Below are 27,805 nucleotides of genomic sequence, written 5' to 3'. Positions count from 1 at the left end.
ATGAACGGCACCCCGCGGGATGCCCAGGCCCCCGGACACCGCGAGCGCCTCCTGCCTTCTGTGGCCCGGACCCCCTCTGTCACCCAGGTCACGCCAGCCAAGAAGATCACTTTCCTCAAGCGAGGGGATCCCCAGTTTGCTGGGGTTCGCCTGGCCGTCCACCGCCGCGCCTTCAGGAGTTTCGGGGCCCTGATGGATGAGCTCTCGCAGCGCGTGCCGCTCTCCTTTGGGGTGCGCTCCGTCACCACGCCCCGGGGCCTGCACGGCCTCAGCACCCTGGAGCAGCTGCAAGATGGCGGCTGCTACCTCTGCTCCGATAAGAAGCCCCCCAAGACCCCCAGCGGGCCGGGCCGGCCACGGGGGAGAAGCCCTTCTCAGCAGTCACGGGGTTTTGAAGGCTGCTGCGAGGCACCTGGAACGGCTTCTTCCTGCAAAAGTCTCCGAGCCCCGAGGAGGATAACGCTGGTTAAGAACGGCGACCCTCGATACCAGCAGACAGCGGTGCTCAGTCACAGGAACACCAGGAGCCTGACGGCCTTTCTCAGCAAAGCCTCGGACCTGCTGCACTTTCCCGTGAAGCAGGTGTACACAACCGGTGGGAAAAAGGTAGGCTGTGGGGTATGACGTTTCCTTAAAAGGTTCCCTGGACCTCAGCTCAAAACACTTAGGTGGAACTGGGAAGTTATTCCTTTAAAAGAGGCACTGATTGCCCGGCTACTAATTAAAGGTGAATAGAGTGGAGACGTTCAGTCAGTTAATCAAACAAGCAACTGTTCTGCATATTTTCAGCTACCATTTAGCAAGTGTTTAGTACCTGTTCCTTGCACACTTTGTTTTCTTACTTAATCCTCTTAGCCTATTTTGGTGAGAGTTCAGTGTAGGAAACACAAAAGACTCAAAGTGCTTTAAGCAGAAAGCAATTTCCCGCAGGGCACTGGGGGGACTTTCACATCTCTGGAAAGCTGCGGGAGCGAACTCCAAGTTGGGTGTGCAGGATTGGCTCCCAGCACCCTGCAGAAATCTTCTAACTCCACTCCAAGCCATTGTGACTGGGCTGAGAAGGACCCCTCTGTAGTGGAACCGAAGCTTAGAAAGCTGGGTCGGCAACCTGCCCCAGCTGCATCTTAATGCCCAGGGACACCAGCCACTGCTGCCTGAGCGCCATCGCCTCCCGATGCCCACAGACTTGCTTTGTAGCCACACACAGCCAGAAGCAAGAAGAGACAGTGTCTACCTCGCTTGCCATCCCAGGCTTGACCTACCTGATGGAACCCGATCGGCATCCGGCCTAACTGGCAAGAAGGCTAGTGGATGTAACTTTTGCCCTCCTGGGTTTTGCTGAACGTGAATGTAACCCAAGATGGGCAGGCTGGAGGATGGAGGTTGATTGATCTAACCCACATAAACTCTCACAGTCTAGTCCTATAGCTACTGACACCTGTATACGCCATGCTACTTAAATGTATAACAGCAGCTACAGCAGCGCGTCCCCACCTAACAATGGAACCATCCCTCCTACCATCGAGACATATTCCCCTGCTCCCCAAAGTTGCATCCGTGCCGTACCATTCTCTTTCAGCTCAGTCACGATCCCACCTTTATACCCTCTATCTTAAGAGCCCTTTCTTTCATTTCCTTGTTAATAAGCATACCCTTCTAATTGGAGAAAACGAAAAAGAACAGATTCTGTACTTTAAAGATGGAACGAAATCCCCCGACGTCGCTAATTATAACGTAATGCTATAAATTGTGCAAATCATCAGATAGGCAGGATCCTTGGGGCCAGGTGAGATTTTTCTAAAAGCAGGGACCTGCTTCCTGGAATGCAATCCAGCACTGATGTTGCCTGCACGACCCAGCCTGGGATGCCATGATGGTGGGGGGTAGGGGTAGGTGGTGGGAGGATGACCCGCGCGTCTGGGCAGGAGCCTAGAGAACCATTGGAGGAGGGAGAGAAAGGCCATCTGTGCCTTGTCTTTCTCTGCTCCACTAGGGGCAGAAGCAGAGGCCCTGGGCTCAGATTAGACTGGAAAGCACAGATCAGACCCAAGAGAGGACTCTGCCTGGAAAAAGTGTGAGATAGTGACTCAGGTCTCCATATGGGAGCCCTGGACCTTCTGTTATGGTTGCTCTAAAAAAACACACATTCCGGAGGGAGGAGTGTGGGCGGGGAAGCAAGTCAAAGTCTTCCTGAAGTCTTTTCCACCTGAGTATCAAGAATAACCTCTAAACCACAGGCCTCGTACCAGGTGGAGGGAGGGCTGTAGGTAGAGAAAAAGATCATGGTGGGAGGACCTCAGCCCCCCGCCAGTCATGGAGGTGTATTGAGGAGTGAATGGGCTCCTTCCCTTGGATCAGAAATCTGGGGTGAGATGTGCAAATATCAAGAAAGGGACCAGCGACAGTGGATTCTCCCTCTACCCATGTCTTGCTGGACAGAAGCGGGTCCTGCAGACCACGCCTCCTGACTCAACACTCTGCTTCCCCAGGTGGACTCTCTGAAGGGTCTGCTACACAGCCCCTCGGTGCTGGTATGTGCCGGTCACGAGCCCTTCAGACCTCTGGCAGCGGAAGATGTCAGAAGAAATGGAAGTGAACCTTTATCTGGGCAGACTTCAAGGAGGAAAAGCGGTGAGTTTGTTCCGCAGAATCCCCAGCCTTATTTGCACTGGATGGTGGTTTGGTAGGGCTGGGCAGGTATCCTTTCTAGATAATTAAAAAAACCTGCCTTTGGCTCCAGGTCTGGGGCACCCCATTTGTCTGGGGGTCTCTCTTGCCTCTTTCTCCTTCTCATCACCATCAGCCTTAACTAGGTTGAACATTTGGCTGGGCTGAGAGAGATGGGAGTCTGGTATTTAAACAGGGATTAAGAGATCTTGAATGTTAAGCTTCTAGGATCTAAAATAAACTTTGTTAAGAACCATAGTGAGCATGACATTAATGGAGGCAGTGAACCATGGGTATGTGGTCTTTGCATCTTTCAAGAGTCATGACTGTCTTAGGCAACCGTGAGGACCCAACAGACCAAAATAAATGATAACCATTGATCATCTATCCATCCATCAATCTATACAGCCAACCAGCCATCCATCCAGGTGCCAGAGGTAGCCTTCATTATTAAACAACAACGACCACCACCACAACAAAAACCCAAAAAGCAAAATTATTGGAATGACAATGGGCAAATTTTGGCGAGTAGACAAAATAATATCCTTTGTGAAAAGCTATGAAGAGAAAGACAGCAGTGGTTTCGGTGATTGCATCATGCTGGATGTTGGATGTACAAAGGCCCATCAGCCACATCCCCTCCTCCGGAGGAGCCCCCAGTCTCATCTGGTGCTTATGGAGGAACAGGACTGAGCAAATCCTTCTCCTGCCCAGATGGACTCAGGAGGTCTGCTCTTCCGCCGGCCATAGGCTCAGCCTCTGCCGGCCCCTCCCTCTTGCCAAGCATTAGCTCAGAAGATGAAATGAGAAAGTACCAAGGGCTACGTTATCTCTCGGGATCATGTCTTTTTATCCCCAGTGACCCCCTCTTCTTCTCTTTTTCGTGGCTGAGGGGCAGGCTTAGCTACCACGACCTGCTATCATGTGTCCAGGTCCTTCCTTGCAACCATTTATCAACCCCAAATCTTGATGAGTGTTAAGATGATACATCATCACTAATAATTGCAAAGCAGTTTACAGTTACAATCAGGTGTGTCTGCAGCAGCTTATCGATTTTTGCTTCCTGTGCCGTGGGTGGGTGTGAGCAGAGCTGGGATCTAGCTCTGGGCACCGACGCTAGGCAGTCAACTCTACTGTCTGTGGAGAACCTGCTTTGCGCCAGCGGCTTTGCAGGAAGCTTTCCATGCGCTGCCTGACATCCTCAAAACAAACCTACCCGTTAGATACCATGACTCTTATTTCACAGCTCAGGAAAGAGTTTCTGCCAAAGACTGCACAGCTAGGAAGTGGCAGGGTCGAGACGGAACTCGGACTTCATGCTCACCTCGCTGGGCTCTGCTGGTTCACACCCTGGCAGCTCCGTGAATGTTCGTCCTAGCATGGTTTCTGTCCTTCCTGCTGGTTGTGGAGGGGGCAGGGGTATACAGACCGTGGAAGGCTCATGACTGGCCTTGACTCTTCTATCCCGAAGCTCTCGCCGGCAGCTCACTATCTTTCCTTCTTTTCTCTTGCTTGTCATCGTGCACCAGGGAGCTGGGGGCCCAAAGCCAAGCAGAGCGTGATCCACGCGCGGTCCAGGCCAGGCAGCGGGCCACGGCGGTTCTCCTTGCTGTCGGAGAGATCTGGGATCGGTGACCCCTCGGTGCCTCTGCAAAGTGCCTGCACGTGCCCTGCTCCTGACGGGAACCCTCAGGGCACACCTGGCCAGCTCAGCCCGTCGGTAGCCGGTGAAGACATTGAGAAGAACGTGCGCGTGAACGAGGACGGCAGCTTGTCCGTGGAGATGAAAGTCCGCTTCCACCTACAGGGGGAGGACCTGCTCCTGTGGTCCAGGAGGGTCGGGAGGGCCAGCGGGGAGGGCCCTGTCCTGGGGGAGGCAGATCCCCTCGGCTGTGTGTGGAGGGGCCCCCCTAGGGACCCCTCGGAGCCTGGGGCACAGGGACTGGGGTCCTGCGAGGCAGGAGGTGTGGGAGCCTTTGACCGAGGCCGGTGGCAGCCGGGATCTAGATATGAGATCTGGATGAACCCCCTTTATGCCCCCCAGGGAGAGCAGACAGCCTCTCAGAGGAGGTCTGGGCTGCCCCAGAAGTCCCACTCCAGGACCCCCAGGAGCCAAGGGGTCGCCAGCAGGAAAAGAAGGAGCAAAGACAGCGCCAGCCCTTCCTCCAGTGACAGAGCCCCCGAAGGCTCTGAGACCAACTCTTCTTTCTGCTCCAGGTCCCTGGAGGATGGTGTGGGCAGCTGTGGCCCACGTCTGGCCTCGGGGGCTGGTGAGGGCACAGGCGAGGGAGCAATGCCGGGCTGCAGGGAGCACCATGGCTGCCTGAAACCGGGGACCCGAGGCCCGGCAGACGCTTTTCCTGACTCCTTGGCAAGTGGCAGGTCTCACGAGGAGTCCAGTGAAAGGGGTGAACTGCACCAGGGCCGCCCCAGCAAGAAGAGCTGGGCTGTGACTTCCTGGGGGGCCACCCAGGGGGGAGGCCCCAGCTCCCCCGCCGTGAGCCCCTCGTCTGTAAGGAAAGAGGGCCCACGGGCAGAGGAGAGTGGACAGGGTGCCGGATACCCCCGGGCAGCCTCTGGGGAGGACGCAGGAGACCACCGTCCACCTTCTGCCTGTGCGTCAGCCCCAGACAGGAGCAGGAAGCAGCAGAGCAGAGCCGGCACCCTGTCCTTACCCAGCGTTTCTGTCCTCAGCCGCGGGTCCCAGAGGGGCCGCCCCGGGCAGCACCACCACCCAAAGGACACCCACTGCCCACTCGACTTGCCTGTGTCCAGGCCAGTGCCGGGGCCTCCCAGCAGAAGCAGGGCCCGCCCAGACAGCCCAGCGCCTGGCCCTTCTGAAAGCCCACACAGCCGCGGGAGCTGGGCCTCCCGGGACCCGAGGCCCTGCTTCTCCGCCTCTCTTTATTCCTGGGACACGCGAGGGTTCAGCAGCATTCCCATCACCCCTGTGAGCAATTCTGACTGTGCTTCCAATTTCCACCCCCCAAATTCCCCCACTGCTGAGACCGAAGGGGACCCTGAGTTCAGGGCGTGTTCACCAGCTCCCACACCTTCAAACACATCTGACTCTTTCAACTCGCAAGCTGATGGCCTGGGTGAAAAGGCAGGGGGTGACAGTCCAAAGCCTTCCTGGCCCTTGGTCCTGCCAGTCGGGTGGCCCGAGGGAGGGAGGCCGGGAGTGCACGGGGCCAGCTGCTGCTCGCAGCTGGGCGCATCCCCGGCCCTCGGGTCCCCCGGTGGGAAGACGCAGTCACTGCCAGCCTCCCAGTCTTGGGGCGGCCAGGGCCCCTTCTCTGAGGCCTGCTTGGTGTGCAGCAGGTACTGTCCCATGCCTCGCAAGCCACGGCCCTCGGGCAAGAAGCATCCTTTGCGTACCCTCAGCCGCAGCGAGGGCACCCACAGTGCTGATGGGGAGCCGGGCGGGACCGAGGCGGGGGAGGAAAAGCCGGACGTCTGGCGCCCTCGGCCCCCTGGCTCTCCGGGAGGGGCCGTGGGGAGAGCAGTCAGAGCCGTGAGAAGGGGTGGCTCCCACCGCGGTCCCAAGCTCGGGAGAACGTTCCAGGAGCAGGTCTCGGGTGGAGGAGACCTGGAGGAGCACAAGGAAGGTGGCTGCGTGATGCTGGGCACCCTGCCCCGAGCCTCCCCGGGAGCCATGGTCCGTGCATGGCTGAGCAACATCTCGGAGGAGCCTGTGAAATACGAGATGGTGGACGAGGGCGAAGACCTGGCCGGGCGCAGCCCGGAAGGCCCCGAGGAGGACCCTGTTGACCAACATCCCCCAGATGGCCTGGAAGGGTCAGTGCAGGCCAGACAAGTGCCCCTGGAAGGGGCGGCCAGTGAGAAAGCAGAACCAGATGCAGCCCTCCCAGGGACAGGCAGCGCTGGTCCCAGGTCAGGAGCGGGCCCGCCTTGCAGTGGGGTTTCAGAAGCCTCTACGGAGGCCGGCAAAGGCAAAGGAGCGGCTGTGGACCGTGCGATGGGCCAGTGCATGCTCCCCAGCAGGGTCTCTTCCTCCATACACATCATGAAGGCGCTGATGGGATCCAGGCCAGGCCGGCCCAGCAGTGTGCCCGAAGTGTCCAGCTCAGTGGGCAGGAGACTCGGCCGCTCGGCCCAGGCCCTCGTCACCTGTCTCGCCAGGCTCCGCTTCTTTGATGATGACCTTGGGTCTCCCGCTGGCAAAGTGAGGTTCACTGACTCTCCTCGGTACCAGGAGCTCCTGAGCACCTTGCAGGCCCTGTGGCCGGGGAGTGGCCTTGGGCACAGAGAGCTGGACTCGGGCCTCCAGGAGCTAGGCTGGGGCCAGGCCCTGCCGGCCCTTGGGTCCCACGCTGCAGCTGAGGACTTCACGCCAACATCCTCCTCTGGTGTGGATGTTGGCAGTGGTTCCGGAGGCTCGGGGGAGGGCCATGGGCCATGCACCGTGGACTGCGCCCTGGTCCCTGAGAGGATGGGGCTTCCCTCAAGCATCCCCTGCCAGAGGCCTGATTCCAGAATCTCAGGGAACCCAGAGGATCCGGGAAACCAACAGCTGAGTGGTTCCGAGGCTGGTGGTACCTCCAGTGAGGACAGGGCCGAAAGAAACAGTGGGGAGCAGGCGTTGGGCAGTGACCTGGACCAAGGTGTTAAAAACACGATGCAAGAAGAGGGGGTACAATTAGAGGAAATAAAAGAGGAAAAAGAAAGAGCAGAACTGCAAGAAGAGGGTGTTAAAGGGTTTCCCGAAGAGGAAGGAATCACAGGACGAGAATCGTCAGGGGCGGGCTCTCAGGATGGGGCGGGTGCCAGGGAAGACAAGAGCCTGCAGGAAGAGCAGGGAGACCCCACCTCGGCCACGCTGAGCCCCCCAGGGAAGAGAGAGAGCCCGACAGAGCGCCCTAAGAGCCTCAGGGAGAGTGACCCAGACGCCAGCGGGAGTCAAGGTGGCCCCAGCGCTGAGCCTTCTTTGGAGAAGTTGTCCACAGCAGCGGAGACAGGCTGTGGGCAAACCCAGGCCAAGCTTACCCAGGGGGCGGAGGAGAGGGGCACTTCCACAGCCTGCAGAGGGCCTCTGGGCCCTGACCCCCTCTGGGTGTCCAAGTTGCTGAAGAACGTGGAGAAGGCCTTCATGGCCCACCTCGCCACTGCCACGGCCGAGCTCCAAGCCCGCTGGGGCCTGGAGAGCAACGACCTGCTGCACCAGGTGGTGGCCGAGCTGCAGCAGGACATGGGCCGGCGGCTCCAGGACCACGTCGAGAAGGAGCTCTGCAAGGTGCAGAGCCGGGCGGGGGGCACGACGCCGGGGCCACCCAGGGAGACGCCCCTGCAGACCAAGCAGTACAGGCAGCACCTCCAGGGCCTGAGTGACCTCTCAGCTTCCTCCGAGCACATGCGGGGCCGGGGGCCCCCCTCCTTCTCCCTGGAGGACGTGCCAACCTTCAGAGGAGTCCTGGGGACCCGGCTTGGGGAGCAGGTTGAGGAGGAGGGGTTCTGTCCCTGCGAGGCCTGCATGAGGAAGAAAGTGGCCCTTGCATCCCCGAGGGACGCAGTGCGGGCGGCCAGTGCGCCCGTCAGAGAGGCCTTTGACCTGCAGCAAATTCTGCAGAAGAAGAAAGGAAGATATGTGGACGGGGAGACAGCAGAGGCGGCCCCTGCAAAGAGGGGGATGGAGCCCCTCGAGAGGGACCCCTCGGGGACGGACCCTGTCCGGGGAGCTGACGGAGGCCCTGAGCTGGGATCAGGCCAGGGCCCCAGGGTGGAGGTGGGGCACGAGACCCTCAGCAGAGATGAAGCCCCCCGGGGGGCAGAGGAGGGGGCAACTACTGAGAAGAGAGAAAGGAAAACAGACCCCTTTGTAGGCAGCTACCCAGACGGGGTGGGGCGGGGGAAGCAGGGTGTGGGCAGGGAGGAAGGAGACCCGGAGGTGGGCTCTGGGGCTGAGGACACTGGGGCAGGTGAAGCCCCGGGAGGAGGTGACCCGAGTCCAGGAGGACAGAACGCTGGTGCAGAAAGTGCAGAGGCCCAGGGAGCTGACGGGGAGCAGCAGGCAGAGTCAGGAGGAGGAAATCAAGGTAAGAGAGAAGCGCGCCCTCAGCTTGGCCTCGGACACCGCCAGTCGCGTGAGGCTTCTAGAAACAGCAGCCCAGACCAGGAGGGCAGGCGCATGCCGTCCCTGGCCCCAGGTGCAGACTCCCCCCACCAAAGGTCAGGCCTCTCGTCCTCCAGCACATCATCTTTGGGGAACTGCTGTCGGCTCTCTCAGAAAAGCTCCGAAGATGAGCCTTCAGACAGACACACGAGGAGCCTTGAAGACGAGGCCAAGGGCGTCCCTGATCCAGAGACAAAAGTCACAGGCACGTGTCCAGAAAGCTCCCCTTCTGAGCAAGACGGGGCCCCCTCAGGCTCGAGGATGCCAGAGCAAGGAACAGATGAAGGTCTGACTCCAGAGCAGGGGACAGAGGGAGGCTCTGACTTAGAAGCTGAGAAGGTAGTGAAAAGTCTCGCTTCCACAGAAGGGATGCTTAAAACCCTCCGCATGGACAGGACAGACGGCTTTGGCCAAGACGACTTAGATTTCTAAGGATCCAGCTGCAAGACAGTCCTGAGTCTGGAGCTCAGCCTACTGGAGATGCATAAGGGACATGGGCGAAGGTCAAGGACTTGCCAAGGGCATGGCCACCCCACACTGCCCCAGTTCTAAATTCTGGGGTTTCCAAGGCCCCATCGGCCTGTCCACCCACTGCGTGAAAGAGGGCCATCCCAGATCTTCCCCATTATACGAGGTCAGCTGCCCAGCATTTGCCTGCTGGGCCCAGGAGGATGGAACTGCCTGGCAACCGTCCAGGAGAGGTTCTGTTTGTGTTTGTTTTTTGCTGGTGAGTGTTTCCCTTGTTCTTTGCCTATTGATCTCCAGTTATTTCTCTCCTTGGCCTCTCCTGGGCACTGATGTCTCTCGACTTTGAAGTGCTTTTTTCGGTCTTGACTATATTTGGTGACTCTGCAGACGTGAAAATTTGGGAGAAGAGGATAAATTCAGGATCACTGGACAAAGTTTGTTCTCAGCCCCAAAGTCCAAGTGTCTTTCCTTAATTCTTTTCTTTTTTTGGAATAAAAAAAAATTGGAAAATGCAAAAGCAGAAAGAAGGAAAAGTAGTCACTCATAATCCCACCCCTCAGGGATGACTCGTGGTAGCATTGGATGTATTTCTTTCCCATCATTTTTCTAATTATTTGATAATTGTGCTCATCCTTTTAAACTTCTTTTTTTAACATGATGAGAATTCCCCGATTAATCTCAAAATCTTCATAAACCTATTTTTAATACCTGAATAATGTTTTTAATGCCCAAATAATATGAGATTATAAAATGCTTTTTCACCATCTCCCTTCTGCTGACCATTTGGATGGTTTCCATTATTTTTCCCATATATATATGTGTGTGTGTATATATATATATATTTTTTTCTTTTTTCTTTTTTTTTTTTTTTCCCCCTGAGTAGCAGATGATTTCCTTAGGATAGATTCCCAGGCATGGAATTACTGGATCTAAAGATATCGACTTTTTTAAGGCTCTTGATATCTTCTGTCAAATTGTTTTTCTAAAGGTCTACTAAGTTGTACTAAGTTACATCACCTGGTCTGCCACATTCTCAACCGTGTTTGGTAGAGTCATTAAAAAGGAGAAATCTTTTGCTAATTTTATAGGGAAAAATAGTACCTTATTTTAATGTGGAACTATTTTAGCTATATTTGATTGCTAATGAGATTAAAGAGTTTTCTAGTTTTTTTAAAAGCCATTTGCATATAAATTATACATGTATGCCTTTTACCCATTTTCAGCTGGAATTCTAGCTTTTTTTAAACAAATTGATTTACATGTGTCCTTTACAATTTTTAAACATTCTGTTTATCATTTTTGAGATTGAAAACATACCCTTTCTCGGCAGGCTTCTCCAGGAAGCCTTGGACTAGGGCTGTCCGGATCAGGGGTCCTTAATGGGGCAGAATTTCCCGCAAGGGTTCTCACCAGCATACAGGACCACTTTGTGTGTTCAGAATTTTTAAAGCGGAGGTCTGTGCTACAAGAACAGGTATTGTTCACTGGTTGTTTAAATGTAAATGTTCATGTAAAAAATAAAGAAAATAAATACATTAATAATAGAAAATAAAGCAAATGTTGGGTGTAGGCTGTGTCCTCATGCCCAAAGTCATCTGTTCTGTTCTGTTTCTTTACTTTTCTTTTCTTTTTTTTAATTTGTTTATTTATTTATGGCTGCGTTGGGTCTTTGTTGCTGCGTGCAGGCTTTCTCTAATTGCGTTGACAGGGAAGTGCGCTACTCTTCACTGCAATGTGCGGGCTTCTTATTGCAGTGGCTTCTCTTGTTGTGGAGCACGGGCTCTAGGCGCAAGGGCTTCAGTAGTTGTGTCTTGTGGGCTCTAGAGCACGGGCTCAGTAGTTGTGGCGCACAGGCTTAGTTGCTCTGCGGCATGTGGGATCTTCCTGGACCAGGACTTGAACCTGTGTCCCCTGCGTTGGCAGGCGGATTCTTAACCACTGCGCCACCAGGGAAGTCCCTGTTCTGCTCTGTTTCTGAATGCTGGAGATGTTCTTAATAAAATTTGACATGTTTTTAAAATTTCTTGTGGAGGCTAGTCTTTAAAGTTTTTACATCGAAAGTATATATGAAAAAGAATATATATATGTATCTGTATAACTGGATCACTTTGCTGTACACCAGAAACTAACACAATATATATACACACACACACACATGTACGTATGAACTGGTATCTTAGCCAGAAGCCCCCAGTGAAACATTGCATTGTGAGCTTGGATTAGATATGGTGATATGCAGGATTGTCTAGAACTTGTTATTATTAGTTGACATGGAGCATCCACTGTGCCCCTCTTCTGTGACTTGAGGTCCTCAGTCATTTCCTAAGAGATGTTCCAACCTCTTTGTTTCATAATCTGCTATCTCCCCAAATGACAGAGACAGCCACCACGGGCACCTACTGACCCGGCTCTTCACTAAAATGGCATGTCCACCTCTGGTCAAGAGAAGGCAATGGAAAGAGGGTGGGACTTGGAGTTGGATGACCAGACTCAAGTTCCAGTGATGGCATCTCAGTTGCAACCTCTGTGAAATGGACCAAGTAATATTTTGCTCACTGCATTGTTGAGAAGTAGATGAGATAACATATGAAATTTCATTACACGTGTATTGGGAAAATACCAATATTTTAATTAGAACTGCTAAGTTTTCAATGCCTATGATGTATCAGGTACCACATGAACATAAATGATCTCATTTAGTCTTCTCAATGTGTCCGTGAAGTAAGCAAGTCGACAGTTATCCTCATTTCAAAAATGAAGTAACCGAGGCGGAAGAGTCTTAGGTAAACTTGTCCAAGTTCACGCAGTTAGAGGCAAAGCCAGGATTTAATCTCAGATATTTCAGACTCTGAAGTCCACGTCCTTTTCCACTGTATCATATTTTTTTCATTTTGATTTGGGTTCCCTAACTAAATCATTTAGCTAAAGGTGATCAAAGATTTGCTGAATGAATTTACTGCAAAAGAGTTAAGACTTAGGAAAGTAGATTAGGTGGGATTTTTTGTTCAACCAATTGTATTACGCCCTTAGTAATGTTCTAATTACATACAGACATTGGGAGCTTGAGATAACCTGGCTTTTTAAAGCTAAGAGTTGAACTCAAACGTTTTCTAGCCACAGAATTCTCCTTTTAGTTACAAACTCATCTTCTTGAAGCCTCCAGGAACTGGGTTGGCCAAAAAGTTTGTTCGATGCTATGGAAAAACCCGAACGAGCTTTTTGGCCAACCCAATATTTCTGCTTTTATATTAAAAAACTTGCTGTTAATGGAAAACTGTGTCTTCTTCTGCCTTGGAGATAAAGTATTTCAGGGCCATCCGCCAAGGGGGGGATTTCGGCGTCTCCTCTGCAACCCTCTTCTCTACAGCAACCATACTGCACAGCATTGTACAGGCCTCTGAAATTTAGCACCTCTTGAAAATGTTGGGCTTCCTGTAGCCCATCCCTGAATCAAAACTTGGTGCATTTGCAACTCAAAGCGTTGCCAAAGTGCTTTTAGTATCAGTGGTAATGCAAGCATTTTTAGCCAGCAGAGTCTCACCTTGAAGTAAATGGGAGAGGGAGTGAGTGAATAGAAACCAAGCTCTTCTCCCCCCTCCTCTGTCCTGCTGGGGATCAGAGATTTCAGACCAAAGGGACCGTTTTTCAGTGGCTGGGAGCTAAAGCCTCGTGTCCAGGTCCCATGCCAGAGATTCTGAATTTATTGGTCTGGAATCGGGCTCCAGCACAGCTGCTTTGTCCAGTCCCCAGATGTACGTAGCGTTCAGTCCAGGTGGCCCGTCACTGATTTAGTCCAGCTTCCTTTTTCCAGGTGAGGAGACACCCATCTTGAATAAATGAACTGCCTAAACCATGCGGCTGGATAAGTGGCTACGCTGAGAGCAGACCCCAGGTCTTTCTCTGGAGCTCACTTCATATTCTCCTGTCCCCGAGCTGAGCGAGGCCCTGCTGGAGAACTCAAGGAACAGCCAGCCTTGTCACCCAGACCCCTGCACCCCTCCCCTGCTTGTCCCCCAACTCCCCCTGCCCTAGCTCCCTGCCCCTGAGTCTGACCCGGTGACCCAGCTGCTGTCTCCAGGAGGGCCCTTCTAAGGTGTCCGGGGCAGAAGTAACCTGTCCTTTGTCTGCACAGCCCTCAGTACAAGTACAGCTGTGAAGCGGACGTGTCCTGAGAGATTTCCACATAAATCAGAGGCCGGGATGGAGGCTTCCTTCACCTGAGTGAACATGTAAACCACCTGGCGAGCGTCATTAAAATGGACACGTCCACCCAGGAAATCCTGATTCCGTGTGTCTGAGGGGGTCCAGGAATGTGCGTTTCAACAAGCCCCTGGAGGCCCACGCACACACGGTCCTCCCCCCAAAGTTGGCTGCCTTCTATGGCCAGACCGTCCCACCAGGACCGGGGGTCCTCCCAGACACACACATACACGGACGCGCGCGCGCGTGCGCACACACACACACTGCACACCCGCCAGACACACCCCCCCAGACACACACACCCCAGACACACACACACACATACCCCAGACACACACCCAGATGCACACACACCCAGACACACACACACCCCAGACACACACACACATACCCCAGACACACACACACACACACCCAGATGCACACACACCCAGACACACACACACACCCCAGACACACACACCCAGGCACACACCCCACAGACACACACACACACACACCCAACACACCCCCCCCAGACACACATACACACCTCCCAGACACACACACACACACCCAGACACACACACCCCACAGACACACACACCCCACAGACACACACACACAGCCCAGACATACACACAGAGACACACACACACATACCCCAGACACACCCCCCCACACACACACACCCACACACCCCCTCCCACACACACCCCCCAGACACACACACACACACACACACACACACACACACACACACACGGGGGTGAAGAGAACCCCCAGAGGCACAGCGGGCAGCCCAGCCCCCGGTTGTCCGTGGAACTCGCCTGGGGCAGATGCACCCCTGGGTGTGGGTCCTCTGACTCCCATCCACTCACCAACCGAGCTCCAGGAGAACAAGCCAGCTTGTCTCGTGACCCTTGGGCTAAGGAGCCTTCAACCCTCCATCCAGAGAGCCGGCCAGCACCCGCGCTGAGCCCCGCATGCAGCGGGAGGGCGGCTGCCTCCGATGCCCCTCCTCTGGGCCAGCTCTCTGCCTTCCTGTTGCCTGCACACCCTCCCTCTGGGGAAGCCTCCAGAGCCCACCGGTGCCTTCTTTCCTAGTGGCATTTACAGAGCCCCATGCTTGTCCTCTTGGGTTAAATGTTCAGACCTGGCTGGGGAGTGGACACTCATAGCCCAAGGCACCCAGTTCGTTGATGAGGAGACCAGTCGCAGGTCCCACGGGTCTGCTGGTTGTGAGTTTTCCAAACACTGGGGCCTAGCTTGGTCATCATGTCTCGAGATGGTGGTGGCCCACGGTCCTAATGACGCCCCTTGACTCAGTGACAGCACCCCCTCCTCGGCGGGCACTTTTCCCCCAGAACGCCGGGCGTCCTCATCCCCAGCCCAGTGGTCTTCTCTCTCCTTCATCTCCCCGGAGGGCCTCACCCTCTCTTCATCTTTCTGCTCCTACTTTGGTCCGAGGACGCCCGGCGGAAACCTGCGATCCCTTATTGCACTCCTCATGTGTATCAGGAAGTTGCTTTTATGTACATGTCACCTATCGCAGCTGCCTGGCTGAAGAAACGGGTTCAGAGGTAAGTCTCCCAAGGACGCGTGGCTGGTAGATGCCAAAGCCATGATTTGAACCCAGACCTGACTCTCCCGGGCCTGGGTTCCCTCTTCCACGCAGCCAGGGCCTGAGCCCCAGGCCCGGAGAGACCCCTTACCTTGTACCCCTTGGGCTGGGCTTCAAGCCCTGCTTCCTGCCCTTGGAGCCCCACTGCCCGAGGCTGGCTGGGGAGGCTGGGCTCCGCTGGGCTGCATCTCTGGCCACCTCATCGTCCTGCCCTTGGCCTGTGGGGCTGAACCTTCCAGGTTCACACCTTGTCGTAGCCAGCGCCTCCGCACCCCAGGGCCCGTCCTCCTCGGCGGCATCCCTGACAGCCCCACTGGCCTGTTGCTCTTAAAGAACAAGGAACTTGTGGTTTTCCAACCGTGGGCAGCCTGGGAAAAGCATTGAATGTGTTTGTCCGTCACAACGATGGGCAGCGCCTGTGGTGTGGTGTGCAGCGCCCAGCGTGCTGAACGCCCGGCCACCCTGGGGCCAGTCCCTCACGAGGATGGGCGGTTCTACCCCAGAGGCCACGGGTATTACTATTGCTTCACTTTACAGCCGACCAGACTGAAGTTCGGGAGCGTAGCGGCTTCCCCAGAGGCACAGGGCCAGGCGTAGACGGGCAACCCACTTCTGAGTTATGACTCTCCCCTCGTATCCGAGAAGGAGTGATAGGGCCTTGTAACATTCCAGGCTGGCTTGGGATCACCTGCCTCAAGGCAAAGGGATGAACTGGGCGACCTCCTGAAGCTTCATCATCACAGCAGTTCCGGGAAAAGACAGACCTTAGGGTCAGACGCCCGCTGGCTGCCATGGATAAAAGGTGGGATGGGTGAGAGTTGGAAGTGACTCATTTTTCTTGGAAAAGGCTGAGCCCTACATCGGCTTCAGCTTGGCGAGCTCTTCCTTGCCCTTGAGAGACAGGCCCCGACAGGGCAGGCAGCTCCAGAAAAGGTTGGGGACCCAGGGATAAATGGAAATGCTGTGCAGGTCTTTTGTTCTGACAGGAAGGAGCAATGATCTCTCTTCCCCTCTTTGATCTCAGCCTTCCAAGCACACCTGACCCTCCCAAATACATAACAGAATCAGACCCACAAAAACTTCTGAATTTAAGGGACGAGGGTGAGGAGAGAAGACATCTACAGGATAAACTGAGTCTATTCCCGCCTAGGTCCAGGCTCTTCGCCCCCACTATGAAGCTGCTCTTACAGACGGAGATTAGGACTTGTACGGATGGGTTCGCTGCAATCACATGTCACAACAGCAAAGGCTCATAGTGATACGGCTTCCCCACATTACCTGGACCTGCACTGCAGGGCACACTACACACCAGGACCATTGACATTTGTTAGTTCTTTTATCCGACCTATGATGAGCAGCTGTTCCGAGCCAGGCTCCGGGCCAGCTGCTGAGGATGCAGAGATGAAAGTGCTACCCCCAGGTGTCCCACTCCCTAGACCTCCTGTGGCCCCGCTCCCCCCACCCGGGGCTCACCAGTCAGCAGTGCTGCCCTCCTGATGGACGAGTGAAATAACAGAGCAGTATTCCTGCTCTGTGTGCCCAGGGGTGGAGCGACAGCAGGAAACCCAGACGGTGGCTGAGAAAATTGGGAGATGCCGTGGAAGTGGTCCCAACAGCAACTGTAGCGGTAGAAAGGCCAGTTTTCATGAGCTACTTTGACTGGGGGCGGTGGTGGTCTGGATATTCTCCAGGCGTTTGTCATGAGCTGAGGCTGGGGGTCGGGGGCTGTAGGATGGGGGTGACAGCAATTAGAAGAAAACACAAGGAGTCATGTGGTCTGTTGGGGGGTGTCTGCGGGCAGTAGGTGTAGGGCGGGAAGGAAACTGAGAATCGCAGAAATGCTGCCTAGTTGAGAAGGGGGCCCTGATGACCCGAGAGACACCTCTTCTGGAAAGTAGAAGAGGTTTTTCAGAATGGAGGAGGGTGGGAGTGGGAATCTTGGGACCGCCTGAGCAACTTCCGAAGACATAGGCTGGAGCTTTGACCGGTGTGAGGGCAGGTGTCTTCCTGGGCTCAAGGAGGACCAGGCCTCAGGTTGGCCCTGGCTCAAAGCCCCACCAGGTCCCCAAAACACAGGGGACCTGTGGAGTCTGGTCCAGGGAGGGGTAACAGAGAATCTAAGAGAGGGGAGGGCTGCTGTCGGGCTGGGGAGCTGCTGGACAAGGCAGAGAGAAGCCGGGACTACCAGGACCCCTGGGACCCTCCCGGGGGAGGGGGTCCAGGACAGCACGAGGGGTGTGGTCTTTTCTAATCCGGTGTTTCTGCCTGAGGCCCTGTACTCCGACAGTCAAGGTGGCTTTCCTTGCTGCAATCTGCTTCTAGTCCTGGCTGTGTCCCTAACCAGCAGCAGCAGGGTGACCTGGGGCATTGGAGGGTCATTCTTGGAGGTCCTCGCAGGGTCCAGACATCCCCTCCCCGTGGAGCCACAGTAGATGAGCCAGAATGAGAAAGGCTGACTTCCCATCTTACCCAGAGACACTTGGCTTCTGGGACTGGTGACAATGAACTATCGAAAGAGCCCTGCTGTTTTCCCATTCTCTGTGTCCCAGAAGCAAGAGACTTTCGGACTAGGATGACCATATACCTGCTCCATCTTGGCTCTGCCGTTTATAGCTCCGCGTCACTTGAGAGATAAGTGCGCAGAGGTCCAGAGACATCCCGCCCTGGCCCAAGGTCACACAGCAAGTCAATGCAGAGTCGGGCCTGGAAACTGGGTTTCCTGATTTGTAGGCCTGAGTTGGCTCTGCAGCTGGAGAGCCTCAGAGCCGGGGCTGCCCCTCGGGGAGGGCAGCTTCACAGCCTAATTAGAAGCTGTAGGGGAGCGGGGACATGGGGGGCCGTGCTCGCAGATCAGCGCCCCTCCATAGATCATAGGCATGCCAAGGACATAATAAATAATCTGCCCAAAGGTTTTAAAGGTAAAAATCAGCAAACCATTAATAACATCCCCGGCACCATACATCATGCTGAAATCTTCCCATTACGCCGCTCCCTGAGCCGATTCGCATCTTCTAGGCTGTTTTTGTTTGTTTGTTTTCGTTCCCTTTCCGATATGTCCTGCTGCACCTCTGAAGCCCCTCCCTTGCAGCCTGTGGGCTGGGAAGGATGGGAATGTGGAACCTTTTCGGATTGACCATCCGGGTTCTATTCAGGAGTGTGGAGGGATGGGCAACCCTTCCTCGGGACCCCGTGTTTCTGCATCCACGTTTCCTTTTAATGGATGGGGTGAAGCTGGCCTGCCTTCCCCCACCCCCAGCTCTAAGAGGAATAACTCTCTGCCCTCTCTCTCTGAAAAGCCACGGAGGAGGCTTAATTAATTAATACAACAGGGTCACTTTAAATAAGAAAATTGCTGACGGCTGCACTCTCCAACCCCTGGTGTCCCCTGCAGGGAGGGAGGCAAGCTCGAAGATTTGGGTGTGTTGGATGTGTTTTATAATTTGGGAGTCGCCCGTGGTATCAAGAGCTGGAATGAGGAGAATCAGGCAGAGAGAAGCTGGGCCAGCAGCCTGACGGCCTGTGATGCGGGGCAGTGCGGGGCCGTGTGACCACAGGGTGGAGGGTCCAGGAATGCCGCCGGCACGGGCTGTGTCGCCCCCATTTGGCCTCAGCTTCCTGCCACGTGCTGCCCTCCGTGAGTCCTTCGAAGGGCGTGTGAGATGAGTGGATCCCGAACTGCCACAGTGAAACAATCTCTTGAATGCAGGACGCGTACACTGAAAACAGAGGAGGAACTCTGTGCTGGTTACTTGTTGCCTCCTGGAAGGCCCCGCTGATGGGGACGGGGGCGCTCGGGCAGCGTGGGGAAGGGGCTCCTGTCTTGGGTCTTTTGTCGTGAGCTGAGCTGGGTGACTTTAGAACAGCCCCTTCCCTCCTCTGGGCCTATGTCCTCACCTGCAGCATTCTGAGAGTCCCTTCCAGCTCTGAGGCTGGATTGAGTCACCTCCTCGAACTTCCCATCTGAGAGCCAGGGCCACGTACCGGTCATTCTGCAAAACCTCTAGAGCGGTCCCGGGCTAGGGCCTGCGAGCAGCCGGCCTCAGCCGTTTTTGACCTTGGCTAAGACATACACCTCTCCACAACTTGGAGTTCTGTTCCCGTCCCCCCAGTCCCTCAAAGTAGACAGTAGGAACCCACCAGACCACCCCTCACACGTGAGGGGCACATTTCACAAAGCACAGCCTGGCTTCCTTAGGCCTGCAGAACGACCCAGTGAAGAAGCAACGTAAGGTCCGCTGTACCCATGTGATGGATGAGGAAACTGATACGGACAGATGAACAGGACTGAGAAATCCTCTGGTAAAAGGCCTCTCGTGGAGAGAAGCTCAGGGTGCGATGGCCGGGAGCAGGGCTCTGAGACCCCGAGGGGACGGATGGCTATTAGGCCCAGACAGCCCCTCGCCGTGGACAAAGCCTCTTTCCCCAGCATATCCTGGGGTTTGGTTTGCACAGTGTGAGCAGCTCTCACCTGGGCATCACGTTTTACAAGAAAGACTCGAATTCCCTAGGCTTAGAGTGACGTCCCAAGTTGACTCTGCAGAGGAAACTGGAAGCCGGGCCCCAGCAGCCAAAAAGGAGGTGGGGCTCCACAGCCAGCAGACACGTGCTGGCCTCCCCCAGCCCTGGAGGCTTCTTCTGCAAGACCAGCATCCTCCTTGCGGCTGTTGGGACTTCCCAGTATGGACCATCTCAGCCTCCCTGTGTCCTGAGGGAGGACTCCGTCTAGCGCAGGGTCCCCAGGGGCACGTCGGTAGAGCCCGAAGGCTCCGCCGGCAGACCCCTCTGTCGCGCCTTCCTTTGTACCCACAGTTTGCCCACCTGCCACACCCTACTTACCAACTGTGTGGTCTGGGCGAGTTACTAATGTCTCTGAGCCTCAGTTTACCATCTACCAAAATGGACCTAATGCCCACCTGTCTAAGTGGCTATGAGAATTAAACGGTGTGATAACTGTGGACATGCCATCGTGAGTGTTTAATAAATGAGTTATTCTTGGGATAGGTTGGAAATGATTTGTCTGAGTGGGTACAGAGGCTCCTGAATTCAGACAGAGGAGAGAAAGCACATTTCCACTGGAAGGGAATAAACTGGGGAAGGTTACGCAAAAGAGAACACATTCGGTCAGCGCTTTGACAGAAGAGTGGGGCTTTGACGGGAGCAGTTGGGAGCCTGGCTGGGGAGATTCCAGGGGAGGGACAGAAGGTTGAAAGCCCAGAGGTTTAGGAAGCAGGGAGGGTCCAGCTTGACCAGACCCAGGCACGTGGGGGAAGGGGGGCATTTTGGCCTGGTCTGTCCGTCACCCTGGCTGAGCCCCAGTGCCGAGGCGTCAGCTCTGATGATGGAATGCACTTTGCCAACCAGCTGTCCTGAGAGACTCTGGCTCCCCTCAACCCCCTGTCACCGTGACAGACCCCTGGCCCCCCTCAGGCCTTGATGGATGGCTCCCACGTCGATTTCATACATCTCTATCTTCTCCAGGAGCTGTGACACAAGTAATTGGTGTCACCTTTGCTGACTGCATGCCAAGTGCTGACGAAACAGTCCCTAACAGGGAGCTCCGGGGTCCTGTGCTCGATTCTGTGGATGAAGGAACCGCCAGGGACTGACCGAGCTGACCCGTGGAGAGGCAGCCGGCCCCGCTGGACCAGCGGCGGCCAGTGCAAAGGTATCCTGGTCCCAACCTGGAGAACATGCCGGACTCCTGCTAAACTGGGGGCAGCGCTGTGTTTGGGATCCATGACTCATCCCCAAGGCTATGCTGGGGGCTGACCCACACCTCTCTGATCACTGCCGTCCATGCTGTTCCTAGGCCGGGCGGTTGGCGGGGGCTAACCCTCGAGGAGGGGCCCGGTCTGCTGCCAGCAAGGATGCCACCCTTCCCCAGCACAGATGATGTGTCTAAGGTGAAATGAGTTTCACCGACAAGTGTAGATGTTGGCGAGGGGAAGTTTTGGGGAGGTGGGCTAGGGTGGGTAAAGGCCCTGTCACCTGCCCTTGACCAGACAGACCTTGCATCAAGCCAGGCCCAATCTGACCTGGGGCCTTGGCCTTTCTAGCCTCCGGGGTGGAGAGGGGGGAGGGGCCTCCTGAACGTCTCATCATTCGCAAGAAGACGGCAGCCTTGCCCAGGCCCACCGCTTAGCAGAGAGGCCTGCGGTGAAGCAGGAACTCACACAGGGGCCCTCCCGGGGTGGGGCCCAGGAGAAACACCTTCTCCGAGCTACCCCATCCGTAGCCAGAGTTCAACGGAGACAAACGGGCCAGTGGAAGGCTACCTGGGGGCGGTACCACATGTCACTTCTCTCCATCCTCTAACATCTGCCCCTTAGAATTCTGCCTTAAAATTCAGCTGAAACAGCCGATGGCAGGGTGCACGGGCCCTGTCTCAGTGGCCTCCTTGTAGGGCCTTTCATGACTGGCCCTGCCTGACCCTGGGAGGAGCTCTGACAAGCAGGGTCCTGGAGCCCCGGAAGGTTCCAGCGTCCTGCTCTGACTTCTTTCCAGAAGGATTTTGGACGAGGTTCGGTCTTTGGTTTTCGTATCAGAAATAACATTTTGGTGTTTTTGTTTGTTGTGTTTTTGCTCCTCTCAAACAACCTGTGATCGATGATGTTTCTCCCTCCTGGTGGTGGCTGAACCCCTCACCCGCGAGGGACGTCACCCTCTCTCCTGGCTCTTCTTAACCTGTCTTCCCTTGTTTTCTTTTCCCCTCAACTTTCTTCTTCATTTTGTTTTATCCTGTTACGTTGTCTGCATCTTATAGGTTGCTGTAAGTCCTTTTCAGTATGAGGCTGGACTAAGCAATGAATAAAAAGGCGCAGACTCAGTCTGGATTTAGGAAAGAGACATATATCCTCAAGGCACATCATTTATCCCCTGGGCCGCTCCTCCTGGGGTCTCCAGTTCTGGCCTGGGGAGATTTGATCACACAGTCTACGCCCTTTGCTCCATACCTACCACGGGCCATGAGCCATAAACGAAGCGACGATGGCACCTGGGATGTCTCAGCAGCCGCTCCTGGCTAAGAGCAGAGGCGGTTCCCCTCGGGGTGACTCGGTCAGCGTCTGCAGGCACTCGGCCACCGAGACAACGTGGCCTCACGTTTGGCCAAGCCGCAAGGTCTCTGTCTCTCTGCGGCCCCGACGGCTTGTCTACCTGCGGGATTGGCAGGCCCGCTGGGGTGTCCTGCGTGTGCACCCAGGCGCTCCGCACGCCTGGGGGTGTTGAAGAGCCCTCCTGCCGGGCACGGGACAGGCCAGAGAGCAGAAGCGTGAGTCAGAGGTCACGGGCCTCCAGGGGTCAGAGCTGCGGTCGTCCTGGGAGCCACTCGCTCCTTGCTCCAGCTGTGTGATGCTTGCTCTGTTGTCCAGGGAAGGCTGGAAGGTCCCTTCCTGGGGTCATGATTCCCTGTCTGCCCCTGCCCTACCCACAGAGAGAGAGGGGCCTCTCGGGGGGGTGTGGAGCAAGGCCGAGGCTGCCCTCGCAGCTCCTTCCCAGGGCCCTGGGCTCCCCCCTCACAGCCCCACCGTGCGGCCGTCTCCGGCGCGGCCCCTGGGACCTGCAGATCCTTCCTCCATCCCGCCCGGCTCGGGAGAGTCCCTCAGCGGGCTGATTGTCCCAGTCCTGCCTTATTGTTCTGTTATCAGCATCCTCCACACTGCAGCGGCTGCACAGGAAGGCGTGGCTGCCACGGAGGCCGAGGCCGGCCCAGGTGTCCTGCTGGCAGGGCTGCCTGCCCAGTCGGGGTCCTTCAGGCTTGTTGCAGAGCCTGTGGTGGGTTACATGGCACACGGCCATGCGCTTTTGGGGGGATCTTGGTGCTTGGTGCTTGGGAGGAAGGGGCAGGAGACTCTGAGCACCCCCTTTACCAGCTGTGCTATCTGCAGGTACAGGCAGCCTGTCCAAGTCTCTCCTTCAAGGCCAATGTCCTGCACAGTCAGAATCTCCGCATCTCTGTTTCCTTCTGTGTAGGTGCAGGCCTGCCTGTTTTCCTTTTTTTTTTTTTTTTTTGATGTGGACCATTTTTTAAAGTCTTTATTGAATTTGTTACAATATTGCTTCTGTGTCATGTTCTGGTTTTTTGGTCCCGAGGCACGTGGGATCTTAGGGAATCGAACCTGCTCCCCCTGCATTGGAAGGCGCAGTGTGAACCACTGGACCGCCAGGGAAGTCCCCTGCCTGTTTTCTTGACAGGCCCAAATAAGGCTGAGGAAATGAAAGTGTGTGAAGTGAGTGGTTTAGATTAGAGCAGACCTAATAAAGCAGATCCTATCCAGAGTTTTTCAGGACGAAGGGGCTGGGGGAAGGGAGAGGGAAGCTTGCTTTTGGTCTGCCCTGGGCTAGAATATTCTAGGCGTCTCAGGAGAGCTGGCGTGGTACAGATTTAGCAAATAAAAAGAAAGGACACCCAACTCAATTTGGAATTCAGATAAAGAATTATTCGTAAAATAGCAGTATGTCCTCTGCAATATTTGGGACAGAATTATACCAAAAGATTATTCTTTATTTGTCTGAGATTCAAATTGAATCGAGTGTCCTGTATTATATCTGACACCTCTACATAAGACCCGTTGTGGGGTGTGGGATGCTGAAGGGAGGTCGTTGGGATGCTCAGACAGGACTGGGAATGGGGGGGGGGGTGTTCCTCTGGATCTTTCTCATTCCCTAGGGTTTCTCTGGAACATCTTTTCCAGAATCCTCTAGGAGACGGGCAGGCTGGAGGTGGCTCCCCAGGGCACAGGGATGCCCCAAGTCTGAGGCCCCCAGAGCAGAGTCAGACATTCGGGCCCAGAGCTCTTTGCAGCCTCCTGTGGTGGAGCCCCCTCCTCAGGGCTGTGGGTGCAGATGGGGAAGTCGGCAGAGCCGGCCTGGTAATCCGCTTGGACCAAGGAACGAACCCGAGGCAGGGCGGCCAACTCCGTTCCCACCGGCTGGGACGCCTCGCCCTCTGCTGGCAGGTGCTGATATGACAGGCATCTCTTTCAGGGACGGTCCCTGCAAGAATTACCAGATGAGCCGCATCCCCAGTTTATCTTCCACTCTTCTGTACCTGCTCTGGGAGAATCGGAATTGTGGCTTTTCTGGGAAGAAAGATTCACCGTCATGAATCTGTGTTGTTGATACAACCCCATTTCTTTTATGCTAGGCAAGCAGGATCTTGGAGAAAACGAGATATACCGTTCACTAATATTGCCTTCCGGGAGGAGTGGACTTGGAAACTTCTAGAAACAAAAAGAGGTAATGTCTCTCAGTCTGTGAGGTAATGACTCTCAGGGTCATTAATAGCGGTGGGAGCATCGGAGCGGTACGACCATCATCTTGTTCACTCTAGCAGGAACGCAGTTCTAAAGTCTCTGGAATGGGTAGTTCACTCTTTGCTGCTCCCTTCCATTAACATGGATAATTATTTGCTTCCTGTGATCCCCTGTTTTAGCTCAAGACACCTCCACGTGACCAGAGATCTCAGGACAGAATTCTCTACAAGATACTCAATGAGCCAGTAACACAATTCCTACAGATGACAGCCAAAGGGAATCATGAGACGCGTCTATCAACTCCAGCCAATGAAGAGTTTAACTTTATGTACTGAACACAGGAAATAGTAGATACCTTTTCTTCATCAAGGTATTTATAATCCACGTGGAAAAGTGACGTGGTTATAAGTATGAGCTAATACAGCTGCAAGGATTTATGATGTGCAAACGGGGCAGACCCAGGTTTTCCGAGGACTTCTTAAAAAACAGACTGCATGTGAATAACGAGGCTCCTAGTGAATACTTATTTGGAATGAGTAAATGAATTACAACGATTTGCATATTTCTATCAGGCTATTTTTTAGTGTCGTTCTAGATTCACAGCAAACTAGAGAAGGTGGTACAGAGATTCCCTGCCCCCCCCACACGTGGCCCCATCATTAACATCCTCCACTGCAGTGGTGCATTGGTTACAGGCGATGACCCTGCATTAACACCTCATAATCACCTTAGTTGACCGTAGCGTTCAGCCTCTGTGTCGTAAACTCTGTGGGTTTGGATAAATGTCCAGGGATATGTCTCCACCATCAGAGTATCATAAAATGGTTTTGCTGCCCTAGAAATCCTCTGTGCCCCACCTACTCCATCCTCCCTCCCCCAACCTCTGGTGACCACTGATCTTTTTACTTTCTCCATAGTTTTGCCCAAGTAGATTTTTAAAAGATGAAAAACAGGAATGTCAGGGAACCAGGAAAATCATCCGGACAAGCTTCTGGCTCTGTATGTTTGTTTATCCTCTGCTTGGGACATACTTCCCGTGCTGGGAGCCCTAAGACATGTTCCCACTGATGCACGACTCGTGGCCTTGCACCTTCGTCTTGTGGCACTGGTGGGTCATTGGGGGTGTTCCTGGAAGCCATTTCGACACCAAGACGGTTGATAATGTTTAATTACACAGAAGTGACTAAAGTGCACGTGCGTGCGCGCGCGTGTGTGTGTGTATGATGGCAGGTATGATGGAGGGAAAGTCAGAGCGGAAACAAACAACAGTCTTAACCAATTTGTGATTAAAATAGCTTACATTTGCAAATTTCACAAACACATGTACTGTTTGAATAGAGGCTGCTAGGGCGCTTGGCTAGCCATGAGGGGCCTCGAGACTTAAACTTTGCTGGTTTCAGGGTAAACCTCCCACCACATACAGACCAAGGCCAAATCTCAAAACAAATAAAGTCAACATTATCCAGAAATGAGACTAAAATTTTGAGAATAACACTAGGGACATCTGGTTATTTTCAGTGTTTCAAGTGTCTTGAAGGCATTTTTCTAACAGTGATACTGATTTCCGCCTATGATTTATAGGAACCAGACTCCTAACCTGTAAGCCCAATAGATAATCAAACACTCTTTATTTACCGTTTATAAGATCTAGCTGTATCCCGAATTCTCAATGTTAAATTTAATCTGCAGTATTCACATTAGGCCCAATTTGTGCTGTCCCAACCCTACCCCGTGTCCCACCGCAGGGACGTTACCATGGTAGAAAATGCTAGGCAAGCAAGAATAATAGAGGGAAGGCATCTCGGGGAAGCAATTCATTCTGAAGCAATATGGACATGAGGTTCAAAGTCAGTGGAACAGAACAAGAGGAAACGTAACACAATGGGTGCAGGTTGGTTTAAGGGCTTCTGGACAAGGAAGACGGCTACTGAGTCTCTGAGTAAGACAGGGAGCTCTCTGTGAACTTATGACCTGAGCCTCTATTGGGCTTGTTTGGACATGATTTGGAGGAGGTAGGAGAGGCAGCTAGATGACCACTCTCGGGGCATCAGAATTCTTTCTCTTGTCCAAGGCTCATGCTTGGATTTTAGGTAAACAGCGCCCTCTACTGCTAAATAGCTTTTACGACAGCTCAGAGGGCAATGGTTCCCTTGGAGGCTCTGTCTACAGGCTCATGCCTCCCGCCCCCCTAGGAAATCTGAACTTCTAAAGACGCTTGGAGGTGATGATGTGGGTAGTGATCTAGGATAACCTGGGCACAGCTGTTTGAGACGAATCCCCGTGTCCACAGTTCCTGGTGCCTGGGCTTTCTGGGTGGCGTGTCACTTGCTTCTCCCCTGGGCTTCGAGGAGACTACTCACTCTCCCCGATGCCCCTCCCTGGGGGCTGCGGGAACAGGCAGCCTCCCCTGCTGCTCTGCCATTAACCAGTAGCTTGACCCCAGGCACATTGCTTGACGCTCATCTTCATTCTCCCATCTCCTGTAAAGTGAAGAAATGGATTAACTCGATGACGTCTACAGTACCTGCCAGCCCCCTCCGGGACCCACCCACCCCACTTCTCTCTCTCTCAAGCTTCTGCCGGACTCCTTCTGGGGAGACCGGTTGCACCATGAAGCCGAGAAAGGGTGCCCAGCCGTGTCTGCCTAATGCAGATTGCCTCCATGCCCTGAGGGACCTACTGGACTCTGCAGCCTGTGCTTTAACGTCTGAATCCAGGGTCCACCTGCCCCTTCCCAGGATGAGGATGGACAATATTAAGGAAAAGCGCTTATGCTCTGCGGAAGAAAGGACCATTGTGCATACACTCCCTTAACCACTTGACGAGTCGTTTCACTGGCTTCATCGGTTACGCCAGGCACAATGCCTAAACTCGTCTGTGTTTACATTTTCAAGGTTTAAAGATAACCAGGAGACGCTACCCCAAGGGACCCAGGGTTGTTCTCCATCTAGAATTACATCCCAAGGGTCGACAATCTCATAGGGTCCTTACAAGTTCAAGGTGGTACTTCCCCCGCCAGGAACTTGGCGGAGGAGGCCTGTGCCCTCCAGGAGCTCCCAGCCAGGCTCTAAACAGGGATTCCCTGGTCATGAAGGAGGTCGCTCTCCCTGGAGATCTCAGACTCCATCTCTAAGCTCCTCAGCTGCTGAGGACGGGAGGGGAGACTTGATAAAATCAAAGATGAATCTGTGATATTTAATCAGGTGCCTCGAGGAGTTCTCGAAAGCTCCTCTGGGCCTGGGAACCACTTCAGAAGATAATAAATAACAGTGACAGACAGAAACAGAGCTGAGCGCTTCCCTTTGATCTTCTGTTTCCTCCATAGGGGTCTTGGCGCCTGGGTCAATGTTGACTTGAGTGTTTGTTCTACTGTTTGTGCCTCGGTATGAAAACACAAACGCCAACTTCCTTCTGAACGCAAGACCCCAGGTAGAACTAGGAGGAAACTCTCCAGGGACAGGGCCCTGCTTGTCCCCACTCCGC

The 27,805-nt window shown here is 54.4% G+C and overlaps 1 protein-coding gene across 1 annotated transcript; it reads left to right on the top strand.

Annotated features, from left to right (window-relative positions):
• RP1L1 (RP1 like 1) lies at window positions 1-26,970 on the top strand (the record flags this gene model as incomplete). Its single annotated transcript, XM_082656935.1, has 6 exons — window positions 1-606; window positions 2,490-2,631; window positions 4,197-8,720; window positions 22,501-22,841; window positions 22,955-23,035; window positions 26,896-26,970. The coding sequence occupies 6 exons, from the start codon at window positions 1-3 to the stop codon at window positions 26,968-26,970; spliced, it is 5,769 nt and encodes a 1,922-aa protein (XP_082513061.1).
• Between the last annotated feature and the right edge of the window lie 835 nt (window positions 26,971-27,805).

This window comes from Grampus griseus (assembly GCF_964374135.1).
Source record: "Grampus griseus genome assembly, chromosome: 6".
NCBI classification, from domain to species: Eukaryota; Metazoa; Chordata; class Mammalia; order Artiodactyla; family Delphinidae; genus Grampus; species Grampus griseus.
The sequence above is the reverse complement of the archived record's forward strand: the minus strand, read 5'-3'. Positions and strand labels throughout refer to the sequence as shown.